This window comes from Dromiciops gliroides, chromosome 2 (assembly GCF_019393635.1).
Source record: "Dromiciops gliroides isolate mDroGli1 chromosome 2, mDroGli1.pri, whole genome shotgun sequence".
NCBI classification, from domain to species: Eukaryota; Metazoa; Chordata; class Mammalia; order Microbiotheria; family Microbiotheriidae; genus Dromiciops; species Dromiciops gliroides.
In genome coordinates, this window is record NC_057862.1 from 700,769,272 (window position 1) to 700,785,545 (window position 16,274).

At 48.8% G+C, this 16,274-nt stretch overlaps 1 protein-coding gene across 2 annotated transcripts in view; it reads right to left on the reverse strand.

Annotated features, from left to right (window-relative positions):
* The window catches only part of ATAD2B (ATPase family AAA domain containing 2B), a 101,162-nt gene that overhangs the window by 39,002 nt on the left and 45,886 nt on the right, over positions 1 to 16,274 (reverse strand). For both annotated transcript variants that reach the window (XM_043983983.1, XM_043983982.1), the window contains exons 11-14: positions 9,949 to 10,064; positions 9,595 to 9,769; positions 7,930 to 8,018; positions 6,427 to 6,586 (exon numbers count right to left, since the gene is read on the reverse strand). In XM_043983983.1, coding sequence (XP_043839918.1) covers positions 6,427 to 6,586; positions 7,930 to 8,018; positions 9,595 to 9,769; positions 9,949 to 10,064 — 540 coding nt within the window. The remainder of the gene's footprint in view (positions 1 to 6,426; positions 6,587 to 7,929; positions 8,019 to 9,594; positions 9,770 to 9,948; positions 10,065 to 16,274) is intronic.

The following is a 16,274-nucleotide window of genomic DNA, read 5'->3' on the forward strand; positions in this document are numbered from 1 at the left end:
GCAATAATCACTCCTAATAATTTATTTGTTCTTCATTTGGGGTACATTCACCTTTCATCACTTTTGATACTGGTTATTTGGCTTCCTTTTTAAAAATCAAGTTATCTAATAGCTTACCTAGTTTATTGGTCTTTTTTAAAAAACAGGTCATGGTTTTATTCACGGGGATTTTTACTATCAATTGTGTTTATCTCCTTTGATTTTTAAGATTTCTATTCTGGTGTTTAACTGGGGGGTATTTCATTTCCTGATTTTCTTGTGTTGTTGTTATCATTGTTTTAGACTTACATCCAACTCAATGATCTGCATTCTCTTATTGATGAACTGTTTAGAGAAAAAAAGTATTTCCTAAATATGGCTTTGAGTGCATCCCCAAAATTTTGGAACGTTGTGATTATCTTTAGCAAAAACGTTCATTGATTTTATGGCTTGTTCTTTGACCCACCCATTCTTTGGGATTAAGTTATTTAGTTGTAATTACTTTAATTTTTTGCAATTACTGAATATAGTTTTTATTGAACTATAATCAGCAAAATATAAATTTAATATTTATACTCTTCTACCAGAATTTAAAGCTTTAATATGTCATCAGTTTTTGTGAAACTGACATACACAGTGAGAAATAGATATATTCCTTTTTCTTTCTATTCAGTATTCACCAGAAGTTTATCCTAATTTTTCTAATATTCTATTCAGTCTTCATTTCTGTTTATTTTTTAGTTAGATTGATCTAGGTTGAGAGAAAGAAATTATGATTCCCTGGTATTATGGTTTTACTATTTATCCCAGGAACTTATTTAAATTTTTCTTTAGGAATTTAGATGCAATGCCATTTGGCATATATAATTTTAGTATTTATGTTAATTCATCTTCTATTATAACTATTAGCTAAATGCAATTTCTCTCTTAAATAGGCCTATCTGTGTTGTTGCTTTAAGATCATGGTTGATACCCCAGCTGAAGCACAATAGATTCTGCTTTAGTCCCTTATTTTATTATAAATTTTAATTTTTTTAGTCTCCTATTTTAAGTCCATATGTATTTTTCTGTTTCAAGCACGTTTCTTATAAACCTATTGTTGAATTCTGGTTTCTAAGCCAACATGGTATCCTTTTCCACTTTATGGATGATTTCACCTCATTCACATTGTTTTAACTGCTAATTGCCTATTTCCCTCTATACTATTCTCTTATAGTTTTTCCCTTTTTTGTTGTTGTTTCCCACCCCTATGAGTTTGTTTTGCTTCTTACTGATCTCTCCCCTAATTTCCCTTCCATCTTATCCCCAACCTTTCCCTCCTGTAACTCCAGTAAAATGTATCTGTCCCCACATATATCTTCCTTCCTTTCACCAGCTCAAATGTAAATGGGGTTCAAGTGTGTCTCTGTCTGTCTGTCTGTCTGTCTGTCTCTGTCTCTCTCTCTCTCTCTCTCTCTCACACACACACACACACACACACACACACACACACACTCTTTTTCTCCCTTCCCCCTCTTCCCTGTGTACTCCTTTTAAGATCCTCATGACAAGAGCATCAATCCCAGCTGTGTGACATTGTATTCAGGAAAAGACCACAGTCTCAGTTCTAGCTTCCAGCCCAGGCTGAATCTTGGATGTAGTGGAATAAACAAGGCAGGAACACCAGACCAAAGAGGTACCAGCAGCTTGGTCTGAACTTGTCGGGTTTCCCAGCTGACTAACAATGGCCATGCCCAGTTAGCAGAAGTGAAATGTCCAAACAGAGAACAGCCAAGAGAGAGCTAGCTTAGAATCAAAATGAAGTCAGGAGCTTGCAAAACTCAGCCCAGGAGGGCAAGCAAGCAGACTTCACCCTGGAAAACATTGCTTTGGGAGGGAGTCCTGAAAGCTTACAGGTCCCCAGCCTGAGCATTCTTCAGATGCTGGAATAAAACAATATCCCAAGAAAGCAGCAGACGGAACCAAGTGAATAAAATCAGCCCAGAAGGGAGCAGAGTGCAGCCGCAACACAAGTCCCAAGTCAAGAAGTCAGCTGGAAGAATGAACAAGAAATGAATCCCAGCATAAAAGGCAATTACGGCAAAAGGGAAGTGCAAGACACAAACCCAAAACATTTGCTACCAAAGCCTCAGAAAAACAAAGAATAAGAACACAGAAAAGAAAAAGCAAGAACTCTAAAAAAAAGACTGAAGAAAAAAAACAACTATAAGACTAAATAAAAGGGGCACCTAGTTGGCGCAGTGGATAAAGCACCAGCCCTGGATTCAGGACATGAGTTCAAATCCACCTCAGACACTTGACACTTACTAGCTGTGGGACCCTGGGCAAGTCACTTAACTCCCATTGCCCAGCAAAAACAAAAACAATAGAGGAAAAAAGGTGTAAACAAATGAGAGCTATGCAGATACAACAAACTGTGGCAATCAGACTGGATATCAAAGAGAAGCCAATGACTCAATGGGCAACAACAAACGTTTGAGTTAAAAGAAAAAAAAAAAAAACAGAACAAAGTGTTAAATATCTCATTGCAAAAATCACTGATCAAGAAAACAGACTGAGGGGGGCAGCTAGGTGGCGCAGTGGATAAAGCACCGGCCCTGGATTCAGGACTCCCTGAGTTCAAATCCGGCCTCAGACACTTGACACTTAACTAGCTGTGTGACCCTGGGCAAGTCACTTAACCCTCATTGCCCTGCAAAAAAAAAAAAAAAAGAAAAAGAAAACAGACTGAGGAGAGATGATTTCATAATCATGTCCTAACTTCCCTGGCCCCTCCCCAAAACGAAGGCTTAGACATCTCACTTCAGGAAACCCTAAGACAAAGCTACCTAGACCTCTTGGTTCTAGTGGGCAAAGTACAAGTGGAAAGAATCCTTTCCAGTCACATCCTCAAAACATCCAAATGAAAATTCTCAGGAGTCAAACTCCAGAGCTCCTGGGTCAAAGAAAAATGCTGGGAAGTAGTCAGGAAGTTTTGAGCACAGAGGAGCTGCTGCCAACACCACCAGAGACATAGCAGCCACAACTACGGAGAAGCGGAGAGCTTGGAATACGACATTCCAGAAGGCAGTGCTAATATATTCCAGGAAAAAGATAGTCAAGAATAACTTACAAAATGAGCAGAACCAGGAGAACACTGTACACAGTATCAACAACACTGTGTGATGATCAACTGTGATAGACTTAGCTCTTCTCAGCAATACGGTGATCCAAGATAACTCCAAAGGACTCATGATGAGAAATGTTCCACAACCAGAAAAAAAAAAAACTGTGGAATCTGGATGCAGATTGAACTGTACTGTATCTACTTTTTTTGTTTTGTTTTGTTTTGTTTTTTGAGGTTTTTCCCTTTTGAGTTTATTCTTCTTTCGCAACATGACCAATACAGAAATATGTTTAATGTGATTGTACATACATAACCTATATCAGATCGCTTGCTGTCTTGGGGAGGGGAGAGGGAAAGGAGAAAAAATTGGAACTAGAAATCTTATTAAAAAAATGTTGAAAACTCTCTACAATGACAAAATATTTTTACGATTAAAAAAAAAGCTAAACAGAATATGGGGGGGGGGCCCTGAGGAGAAAAAAAGAGAATAACTCCCTTAGCAAAACTGAGTATATAATCCTACAGAGGAAAAGCCGTCTTGAATGAAAAAGAGGATTTCTAAGAAATCCTGAGGAAGCCATTAGAGGGGCAGAAGAAAGGCCAACCTGAGCATACAATCATCAAGAATTAAACAAAGCTAACGTTCTTGTATGGAAAAATGACGCCTCCGTTTGCTCAGCACGTGATCACCGTCAGGGGTCACAGAGGGAGTCTAATCTCCCAGCGCTGCTAAGTTACATAGGCTTACTTTGTAGCTGGCACCTTGACTGAAGGCATTCATTCTCTCTCTACTGCATCTTTACTGTCTTCCTAGGATTTTCTACATAGACCATCATGGTGTCCGCAAACTGGGAGAGTGTTGAAGCCTTGGCTTTTTTCCTCATCTTCTTGCTCTTGCTAGCATTGGAGAATCATAGCAAACAAACAGCCACCCTTGCTTTCCTCCCGCACTTACTGGAAAAGCTCTTCCTGTATCCCCACTGTACAGGACACTTGCTTTTGGTTTCACATCATTTTTAGGGTATTAAGAAACCTCTTCCATGCCTATAGTCTGTAGGGATTCCAACACCAGGAGGGTTGTATTTTGTCAAAAGCATTTTCTGCATCAGCTGAGAAAATCTCTCTTCTCGGATGTTTTTGTCTATAATAGGATTAGTTTGATCGATTATATTCCTCAGGGTGAAGCACCCTTTGATCCCTGGTAGAATTCCTACTTGAACATAGTGAATGATTTCCAGGGCGGATTGCTGTAGTCTGATAGGATTTTATTTAAAATTTTTGAACCCGTATTCATGAATGATACTGGTCTATAGTTCTACTCCACTACTTTATGCAGCTGGGAGCTCAGTGGAGAGAGCACTGGGCCTGAAGTCAGGAAGAGCTGAGTTCCAATCTGGCCTCAGACACTCATTAGCTGTGTTAGGCCTGACCTCTGTCTGCCTCCCTGAGGTTCAAGGTGATCAGTATACTCAAGGTGAAAAAAGTTTCTTTGAAAATTTCAGTAAAGTGCTTCTTTACAAGCACGCCTCATTTGATTGCCATGGCTTAATTAATAGGGCTTCAGTCCTTTTATCATCAAGGAGAGTCAAAATACCTTTGATTTTAATGTCTAATATAATCAGCTATTTACATTCATTCATCATTTATATGTCATTATACTCTGGGTATGGTTTGGAATTATTGTATATATTACAAGTATATCCTCTGTCTGCCTCTAGCTCAGTTATAAAGCAGGCAAGTATAACAGCCCCCAGTCCCCAGGTGCTTCCCACAGTGCCTGGCATCGTGTACACTATAGAAATGTCTGCTGTCTCGCCCCTCCCAAGTTTGGGCATGAAAACTGTCTCGGGCTCAAAAGGAGGCTGGTAGCGTACTTATTTTCCGTCAGTGTTTGAACTTAATCTGTGTAGCCTTCATACCATTCGCTCTTTGAAAGTTTGGTGCAATCGCCCAGCAGATCTGAGAAGTAGGAGGGCCGTTCTTGGGTTGCCTGTCACTACGAGATGCATTTATCCTACGAGCAGGGGAACGGCCAAGGCGAGGCAGAGCCTCCTCCAAGGTCACCCAGTGAGTGTGATAGCGAGGCCTCAAACTAGCCTAGGCCAGAGCCCTCTCCCCAAGGCCACAGGCTGACGCTCACCTCTACCAGTCCTCCTGCTGTGAGACACAACAGGAAGAGGCTCCTCCCTCCTCGTCTCCCAGCATTCCCCCTCATGAGCACACAGTGCATCTTCTCCAGCTGGGACAGGAAGGAGGACAGAGGAGCCGTGCCAATGGCAAGTGGAAGAGCGGGAGGACTCAGAATCCCAGAAGCCCCCAGTACACCCGACATTAAAAAGCAGCAGCCTCGGCGGCACACCGTCCAGGGACGAGGACCAGCTCACCAAGGAGATGGCTGCGATGGCCCGTCTAGATGGGCCTTGGCTCTTTGGCCCTGGCCTGGGCAGCTGGACTCGTGCTAGTTCCAAGCAAGACAAGTGAGGCAAGGGCATGGCCAAGATTCAGCCTCACAGGAGAAAGAAACGCAGCTCCCTGGGCCTCCAGCCTGGCCTTGGCAATGTCTCCATCCCATCAGCCCTGGCTGCACACACCTCCCATTCATTTCAGGCGGCAGACCAGCAAGGGCAGATGTCCAGCCATGCCACCCCCTTCCCCCTTCCCACACGACAACAGGTTCTGGCAGAGCATGGGTCCAACAGAAACATGACACTCCACCCCGCCCCCCCCCCCCGCCCCGAGCACGCCCCCAAACGAGTGCCAAGCACTGCAGAAGCCACAGGACGCCATTACGCAAAGTCACCTGCCAAAGGCTTCCCTAAGAGCCAGGTACCGCTGGGACTATACCGTCCAACTGGGAGAGCACAGAGCAGACGGTGGTCTCAGAGGCACAATCTAAGGGACACCCCCCAGCCTGTTTCCCCTCTCAGGATCTTTCTCCCCCTGCCCCAGCGGGATCGACAGGCAGGGCAGAAGCAGGAAAGCAGAAGTAGCTGCACCGACATCCCTACAGCCTCTTCCAACAGGCCAAAGGGCCCCTGCAGCCCCAAAGTGGTTTAGTTCCTTCGACTTTGGAAGATTTCCTTAAGCCACCAGCCAAGTGTCCATTCTGCCCTCCGACCCAACAGGCCAGTGCCGGGTTCCTCAGAGCTAGGAAGGCCCACAGACAGGGAGCAAGCCACCCTAAGTGCAGGGCAGGATCTCAAAACGGGCTGAGTGCCCATCCCTATGGACAGAGAGGTCAGAAATGCCTACCAAGCTGGAGGCCAAAGGCAGGGCCGGCTCCCAGGGGGCTGACCTCCAGGGCACCGCAGCCCAAACTCGAGAAGCTACTGAGCATTTACCTTTTGATCAGGCAGGTTAAAAAGGAATTCCCGGTCAAAGCGGCCAGGTCTCCTGAGCGCGGGGTCGATGGAGTCCAGTCTGTTGGTAGCACCAATAACGACAATTTCCCCTCTGTTATCTAGTCCGTCCATGAGAGCGAGCAGAGTAGATACGATGGAGCTGGAAGAGAAGGGGGCAGGAAAGGTGCTGAAGCCCCCCCCCAACCTAGGCTCTCCCACGACCGGACCTGCCAGCTCACTGGGCCCGCGACAGCATCAGCAGCACCATCATTAGCTTCTCAGTGACATTACCAGAGCACAGCGGCATAGACCGCCATTTAGCTCTCGGCCCCGGGAACCCTTGCCAGCCATGAAAAAAGGCAGAGGCTTCTGGAAAGGAAAGGAGGCAGGGCGGGGAGCAAGCCCCAGCCCCCAGGCACAAAGGCTTTCAACCCAACATCCCACAAGAATAAATGGGGCAAAGGGAGCCAAGGCTCTCTGTCTGTGAAGGTCCCACCAAGGCCTGGCCTGCTCTGTCCCTGTTCAGAAGGGCTTCACGCTGCCCAGCCCAGCTGAAGGGCACCAAACCCACCGCCTCCAGATGGACCTCACTCCCACCCCAGCGGCTTCACACCCAGGAAGGACGCTCCTCCTAGACTGCTGGGGGGTTGGGGGCTGCCCCCACTGGCCCCAGGGCCTTTTTAATTCCTTTTGGGGGCTGCCTCCTCGAGGTCCCACTGGCCTCAACACAGAGGCCACCCTGACTGAGCACCAGCTGGCCCACCCCCAGCTGGGGACCTGGTCCGAGAGGCCTGACCTGAAGAAAATAGTCCTGAAGGTGGGAGCCCAACACCCCCTGAGACTAAAGAGGAGATGTGAGCTCTAAAGTGGGGATGGGGGGCTCCCCCCAAGGAGTTCTCTGGAGCACACATGTGACCCCCCACCCACATACCACCTAGTAGGAGCGTGACCACAGGTGTTACCCCAGGGGCAGGCCATGCACCTGGAAACAGACAGGCTTCAGTCTGGGTCCAGGGTAGAGCTTCCTCCCCCGCATGCCCCCAAAGGGAAGACCACAGGCTCAGTCAAGGAAGAGGTTTCTTGGGGTAGCTAGGTGGTGCAGTGGATAGAGCACTGGCCCTGGATTCAGGAGGACCTGAGTTCAAATCCAGCCTCAGACACTTAATACTTACTAGCTGTGTGATCCTGGGCAAGTCACTTAACCCCAATTGCCTCACCAAAAAAAAAAAAGGAAGATATTTCTGAACCTGGAATTGCCAGTCACCCAAGGAGCACTGGGCATCCCCTGGGCCCTCTATCCCTATCCCTAGCATGGGCTTATCCATCCTCGACCCCAACATCAACTGCTGACCCACCAACAGCACCCTGAGGGCACACAACGGCCCCGGGAGCTGGCAGGATAGTCCCTTACCACACTGTGGACTGATGGCTTCCTGCACCGATTAATGCTTCTCCCTACCCAGAACCGTCAGCCCCCAGGAGCCAGGGAGGGCGACTTCTCACCTGTGGATCTGGTCCTGTCTGCTAGAGCGAACTGGAGCCAACCCATCGATCTCATCAAAAAATATTATCGAGGGTCTCATCAAGTAGGCCTAATGGAAGGAAAGAGGGATGGTGAGCAGTTCCAAACTCCCAGGCTAAAGACGCGGCAGAGACCCACGCCCCCACTGCACCTTGGCTGCTCCTCCTTTGTCAAAAGCCCTCTTTCACCCCAGGGGTCATCCCAGGCCCCACAGAGGTCCTCCCGCCCACCCGAGCAGACCCGAGGCCATGGAGCTTCCCCTCACGCAGGCCAAGGCCTCCAATTTCCTCAGCAGTAACAGAGGCAGACCCTACGTACAATTCTCATAGTCTGAGCCTTTACAGAGGACTCGGGAGGTGGACATTAGGCGCTACATGCTGCTGTGTGGCAACCCCTGAATGGAAATCTGACTCAAGCTCACCCCCAGGAGGGCTCGGCGGGATCTGAACCCAGACCAGCTCTACCCTGGGCCCGGAGTTGTGACAATGTCCAAAGCTCTCTGTTATATCCTTAGTGCCATTCCATAGGCAGACTAACGCAACAAGGGGTCTCCTAGCCTCTGCCCAAGTGAAGCCCCCGCCCACCCCACACCAGGATGGCACCCAAACCTGCCACCCCTAGCTGCACTCTGCGGCGAATGCCTTCCCTTCTTTGTCTGGGGCCACGGTGTGCACCGTCTCAGTGGTCCTGCTCTGGACTCGTCCCGGGGCTGTCCTCACTGCCGCAGGAGGACGTCTGCGCAGGACAGAGAGAGGACAGAGCGACCCTCCCCTCCACCTTCCTGGAGCTCCGAGCAGCTGGAAACCTATTAGCTTCTCCAGCTCCCCTATTGCTGTCAGACAATCTACTGTCTGAGCACACCTCCCACCTTGTGCATGCGGGCAGGCCCACTGGCCAGCATGGGACTTCCTATTTTTCTTGATGGTTTCACAACACAAGACCCTTCCAGACCTTCAGGACACAGACTCATGCGGTGGGTGAGCTCGCCCTGCCAGGCTGCTGTTTTCTGCAAACCTAACGACAAACCACGTAGGCCTCTATCCTAGTCGCTGATCAAATGTTCAAGGAGCACAGACCCCTGGACCCTCCCCTGGAACAGAACCCCGACCTCTGCAAAGGCACCACACTCCTGACCCTTGATCAGATGCCTCTCTGCATATCAGCAGAGCTCAGCACGATGCCTGGCTGTTCACAGAGTGACTCAACGGTCCAGAGGGTGCTCCCACATAGGGGACCACCCCCATCCAACTGCTCGCAGGGCCTGGCCTGCCTGCCCCCCTGTAGGGGCCCAAGTTTTCTCCCCATCACATCTTCTCCACAGCTTTGGAGAACCAGGCCAGCCAATTCCACCCCAACAAACTCAGCCTGGAAGCTGGCCCTCACACAACGGATAAACAACCCACGCGGGGCCCAGGAGTCCGAGGGACCTCCCTCCACCGGAGAGAAGACACCAGAGGTGGACCCAAAGGGGCTGTGTGTGTGCACGTCACAGAGCACACAGAGCCCACCCCCATTCTGGGACATCCCACATAGGGCTCGCTCTTCCCCAGCCCCTCGCCCAGAGACACACAGGCTCCAGGCCCAGCATCCAAGGCCTTCCCTGGGCCGAGCAGGACAGACACAAGGTTTCCTGGGCCCTCCATTACCTGGTCAAAAAGCAGACGAAGCTGCCGCTCGGACTCCCCAACCCACTTGCTCAGACAGTCGGCTCCTTTGCGCATGAAGAAAGCCACCTTCTTGTCTCCCTGGCTGCACTCGTTGGCCAGCGCTCTGGCGACCAAGGTCTTACCAGTGCCAGGGGGACCATAAAACAAGCAGCCCCTGTGGGAGGAAGGGAAGAGAGAAGGCTATGACGAGCGCTCCGGTGAGTAGGGACAGAAGGGGCAGCGGGGAGGGCCAGGAGACAAGGGAGCAGGCCTGGGGCAGCTGGCAGCACCCTGAACAGCCCCCAGGGACCAGGGCCAAGGAAGGAGGGAGCATCCCTCACCAACAGGACCTACCTCGGAGGCTGAATTTTGAATTTTTCAAAAATTTCTGGATACAGAAGTGGGAAGACGACCATCTCTTTCAGTGCATGAATGTGATGGCTCAGTCCTCCAATACTATCGAAACGCACCTGGGGAAGAATGTGGGGAAAGGGCAGCTGGGTAAGCATCGGGACTGGGGCTAGGCGTGCCACGCCAGCAGCATGCCTGATCCCAGATGCCCAACAAGGACAGCACTCATGGGTCCTACTGTGTGCAAAGGGCAAAGAGGAAAACGATGCACTTCAAAATCACAAGTCTCGTTTACTCTTAAAAAGTGTCTCGGCCACCATTCTCCGTGGGGTTAATGTGGTTGTGGGGCTTTCCCGAGCCAGCCCGGCGCAGCCAACGTCTGAAACCCATCAGAGACAACAGCCTGTCACTCTGCTCTTCTGTGGCTCTCTCCTTCTCCTATCCTACCCTTAGTCAAAGTTTTGAGTTCCAAATTGTATCCCTTTTTCCCTCCCTCCTCTCCCCCATCCCTGAGGAGGTAAGCAATCAGATATAGATTAGACATGTGCAATTATGTAAAATACTACCATATTAGACATTTCGTATGAGAAAACTTGAATTTAAAAAATCAAAGTGAAAAATCGCATGAAAAAGTACTAAGTTTCAAAGAAAACATGAACTTGATACAATCGAAACATAATGATCTCAAAGAATTGGAAAACTGAGAGGGTGCCTGCCCATCAATTGGGGAATGGCTGAAGATGTGGTATGTGTTATGTGCTGTAAGAAATGACGCATAAGCTGATTTCAGAAAAACCTGGAAAGACTAAGTGGACTGATGCAGAATGGAGCGAGCAGAACCAGAAAAACACTGTACACAGTGACAGCAGCTTTGCATGATGATAGCTGTGATAGGCCTGGCTCTTCTCAGCAGTGCAGTGACCCAAGACAATTCCAAAGGACTCATGATGGAAAATGCTCCACACCCAGAAAAAGAGCTGTGAAGTCTGAATGCAGATCAAAACATACGATTTTCTTCTTCCTTGTGGTCTTCCCCTTTTGTTCAGATTTTTTTCTTACAACATGACTAATGTAGAAATACATTTAGCATGACTGTACCGTATAACCTATATGAGAATGCTTGCTGGCTTTAAGAGGGGAGAGGGAAGGGAAAAAAAATTGGAACTCAAAACCTTACAAAAATGGATGTCGGGGCAGCTAGGTGGCACAGTGGATAAAGCACCGACCCTGGATTCAGGAGGACCTCAGTTCAAATCCAGCCTCAGACACTTGACACTTACTAATCATGTGTCCTTGGGCAAGTCACTTAATCCTCGTTGCCCCGTGCCTCCCCCCCAAAAGAATGTCAAAAACTATCTTCACGTGTAATTGGGGAAAAAAAAGAAAAAGAAAACAGAAAGAAAAAACATGATGAGAAAGGATACATAAAACAACCTAAGGATTCTAAGTCATGCCAAAGACCACCAGTCAAAAACTGAGCGGCACAGTGCAAGAAACAATAAAAGAAAAATGCCCAGAACTTCTGAACACAGAAAATCAAGGGTCAATCAAAAGAAATCACAAACCGCCCACAGAAAAAACTCCATCCACACTGGAAATTTCAAGACAAGGTTAACTTAACAATTCTACTGACAAGGACCAAATTCTGCAAGAGAACAGGAGAAGACTTTCAAATGGAAAGGAAAGATATCCGAATACACCTCAGTCCAACCATTCTGCACCTGCCAGACACCACAAGACAAAGTGAATGATGTGCCCCAAAGAACAAAGGAGACGGAGCCATAACTAAGGGTGACGCGGCCCTGATCCAGGCTGCAGCCAAGGCCCAGTAGCCTCATCTCTGTAGCATCTCTCCAATACACTGCCCCGTCCTCTGACCCTGTGCCTGCCCTGCTGGAGGCCCTCACCCCTCGTGCCTGGGCTTCTGCAGTATCCTGGGGGTGGGTCTGCCCACCTCAGGTCTCTCCTGGCATCCAGTCTGTCCTCCATCCTCCATCCAGAAGTCCCCTCCCCCCAGCACCCCCCAGTGGCTCCCTATGGCCTCAGGAACAAAGGCTCAGAAACTGCTCTGCTCAGCTTTGCAAGCTTCCTTCATGCCCTCTGTGATGCAGCCCCCAGGCCAGGAGCAGCCCCTCCCTCCTCATCACTCCCTTCAAGTCTGAGGCCTCCCTTGACACAAAGTGTTTTTGCGTTTCCTTGTGTCTCCAGACCTTGGCCCAGCACAGGGCACACAGTCGGTGCTCAATTGATGCTAACTGACCACCGGGCCAGGGAAAAGGGAAGGGAGAAGCAGGGAACCAGATGCGGTGGGCAACAACACCGAAAATGTTTCAAAGAAGGCCCTCAGCATTGTCTCTCTTTCCATGAAGAGCACGGAGCCCACACAAGTGAGGGAGGACCACGGGGGTGACCAAGCCAAGAATAAAAGTCTCAGAGGGAACAAGGGGAAAACCCCTCACTAGGAAAAGGCACCGAAAGGAGAATGAAGGCCTGGAGGGAATCCCAGCGGGAGCTGGGCCTGGGTGCGAGAGACGGCAGGGACAGAAGGAGGAGGGAGCCCCAACTGAGGAGGGTGGCAGCATCCCTGGAGACTCCTTCCCGTGACGCCTCCACTGCCGTTTCCTTCCTCCCCCAGCCCTGGAAAAGGACTGTGATCAGACACACGGGGCTCGGCCTCTGCAGAACAGGCCGATGCGTGCCAAGCGTCTCTCCCTACCACATGGGGTCGTGGTCTCCAGCTCTGGCTTTTCAGGAACACAAGAAGATGTAGGAAAGGATGGAAGCCACAAGGGTGAATTTCCTATCAGAGGGATGGACAAAGAACAGATTTGGGAGAAAAATCTAGAAGGCCTAAATACCAAGTACAGCCAAGAAGCTCCCAGCTGCCCACGGCCAGAGAGAAACCAACTCCAAAAGCACGTATGACCTGTCTACCGTGCACAGAGGAAGCAGCAGAGATCAGTCACCGACCTCTTCTGTGAGGGCTCTTCGTCACTACAACGTGATCCAGGGGGTCCTTCTGACTAGGAAAGAGATGCAGGTGGGACAAAGCAGCTGAAGGGGAGGAGTGGGCGAGGGGGCACCGGCAAGTCTCTCTTTGGACAAGGAGGCAAAGGGTGCTCTAGCAGGGCGGAGGAGGGCAGGCTGGGCAGAGGAGAGAGGGAGTGACTATGGCCGGAAAGAAGTCTGGGGTGGCGCGGCCAGTCAGGCATGAGGGGGATGGACCACAGGGGAAAAGCCGATAAGGAGGTTCATTCGGGATAGAAACTATGGAAGAGACAGAGATGGCTCCGGATGTGTCAAATGCCTGCATACAGGTGACGCAGACAACGGGAAGGCCCAGGACAGCTCCCAGGAGAAGAGGTGCAGGGGAACCCTGTGTAACCCAAGAGGCCCGTGGAAGAGGGCGGAGGTCGGGTCAGTCAGACTTGTAGCCGCCAACACTCAGGAGAGGACCCGGATCTGACTCGAGGGTCATTTCGCTCGTCTTCTGTGATAGGCTGTTTGTCCCGTTTTCCAAGAAAACCAATGACACCATGGAGTGAGGTCTTCCTCGTGCGTGTATCAGCTTTCAGCCACGTCATCAGCCTCTCTCCTCCCGAGTCATCCAAGTCCAGGGGCAGGACACGAGTCTGGACGACTGGCCACAACGACTCAGGAAGCAGCAGATGACCCTGGCAACCGCAATGTCTGACCAAGCTCTAAAGTATCCCACGGAGCCCGCTTCAGCCGCCTTCCTGGCCATCAGCACCAACCGCTCTCACGCACCTTTCTCCACTAACTCACCACTGGGCTGAAAGCCTGTCGCTTAGCCTCAGCCTGGGGCAGCTTTACCGGGGTATGGCCGCTGCACTGGCTACAGCTTCTGGAAGCCACAGGTGAGGGTCAGGTACCAAGCGGGCACCCTGAGTGGGTGAGCGGCCCTCACGGGCCCTCCTAGCACAGGTGCTCATCCTCTCTGAAGCTCTCAAAGATGATGGAGGAAAGGCAGTGAGCTCTTGAACTCAAGACATGATCGCTCCAAAAAACATCCAAATCGTGCCATAGGACAATTCCTGGAGCAGCCAAATCCACAGAACAAGGATGGTCTGGAAGGTCGGACGGAGGGAGCTGCTGTGCCGAGACAGGAGTGGAGCCCAATCTCATACAAAGAGACAGCAGGCTGGACCTCAGAGTGGATGAAAAAGAGTATGACGAGATAAGCGAGGACTACTAGGCGGGGCGATATCAGCTCACAGAGGGGCCTGAAACACCAGCAAGAGGATTTCGAACTCGACTCCAGAAAGAAGAGAAAGCCCCGATGGTGTGACCAGACCCACAGGGAAGGAACATGACGCTGGCAGATATGAAAAGTGGATGGAGCATCTTGGAGGCGGCTCCTGCCATATCCCAGGGCGGATCTGAACTGGGGAGGGGCAGGGCCGTGGCTGTAGAACAAAGCCCATCTGTGCTGCCAGAGAAGTCAGGAGACAAAGGTGAGGGAGACGCACTGGCGGAGCTCACCCCCAGTCACCTGCCCCACCTCACTACCTTCTCAAACTCCCCAAATCTCCGCCTTCCCGGACTCTCTCTTCTTGCTAGGCCTTCCATTCAGGGTACTGCTGGCTTGACATCACCATCTGACTAGTCTGCACGTCTTCTCTTCTCCCCCTGGACCGCTCCCCTTGGGGATCTCATCAGCTCCCTTGCATTCAGTGACCGCTCAGTGCTGATGGTTCTCAGATGGACCTATCTGGACCCAGCCTTTCGGCTGAGCTCCAATCTCATCTCCAACTGGACATCCGGTAGACGTCTTTCACTCCACACGTCCAAAACAGAAATTATTATTATTATTTTATTATTTTTTTTTCTACAAAACCTTCATCCCCTCCTGTCTTCCCCATTACTGTAGTGGGTACCACCATCTTCCCAGGCCCTAGACTTTCAACCTAGGACTCCTTACTCTCTCTCACACACTCCCCCCCCCCCCCCCATATTCAATGTAGGCCTGTCATTTTCACCTGTGTAGCTACTCTCTAATACACACCCTTCTCTCCTCTGACACCGCCACCACAGTGGTCCGGGTTTTCATCAAACGAACAAAGAAAACCAAATTATTGTTATCGAAAATGAAAGGGTGAGTGCACAACCAAAGAAGATCAATTGAAAGCAGTATTACAAATTATCTTGCCCAATTATATGCCAATAAAACTGATAATCCACATGAAATGGATGAATAGTTACAAAAATATAAAGTGTCCAGATTAACAGAAAATGCAGTAGAATCCTTAAATAACCCTATCTTAAATAAATTGAACAATCCATAAATGAGCTCCCAGGACCAGACAGGCTTACAAGTGAATCCTACTGAACATTTAAAGAACAATTAATTCTAGTACTGTGAAAATAGGTAGAAGAGTCTGACCAAATTCTTCCCCTGACACAAATATGGTTTTGATACCTCAACTAGGAAGAACAAAAACAGAGGGAGAAAACTCTAGATCAACCTCCCTAATCAACATTGATGCAAAAAAGAAATGGAAATAAAATATGAGCAGGGAAATTATAAGCAATTTACTACAAAAATCATACACTGTTCTCAGGCTGGACTTATATAAGGAATGCAGGGCTGATTCATACAATATTAGGAGGGAAACTCAGCAGAATAGAGCAAAACAACAAAAATCAGAGGATTGTATCAACAAATTCAGAAAAATTTTGACAAAACATAGCACCCATTCCTATTAAAAACTCTAGAAAGAACAGGAATAAACGAAGCTTTCCTTAAAATGATTAAGTAGTATCTATCTATCTAAAATAAGAGCAAGCATAATCTGTCATGAGGATAAACTAGAAGCCCTTCCAATAAGATAGGGAATGAAAGAAGAATGTCTGTTATCACTGGTGTTACTGAATACTGCACTTAGCACGATAGCAATTAGACAAGATAAGACAATGCGGGAATAAGCACAGGTGATGAAACCAAGCTAGCACTTTTTGAGGATGACAGAATGGCTTAAGCAACCCCCTAGAGAATCCACTAAAAAACTACTCAAAACAATGAACAATATTAGCAAAGTTGCAGGATATAAAATAAACCCATAGAAATCAGCAACATTTCTCCATATTACTAAAATAACAAAAATCAAAACCAAAAGGAAGAGACAAAGAGAAGGTCCATTTAAAAGAACTGCAGACAGCGCACAATGCTTCAAGTCTACCCGCCAAGACACACACAAGAACTCTATGATGTACGAACATAATTACAGCATACTCTAGAGCCAGAGGAAAACTAAATGCTCATGGGTGGGCTAACTCAACATCATAAAAATGGCAATACCACCTAAATT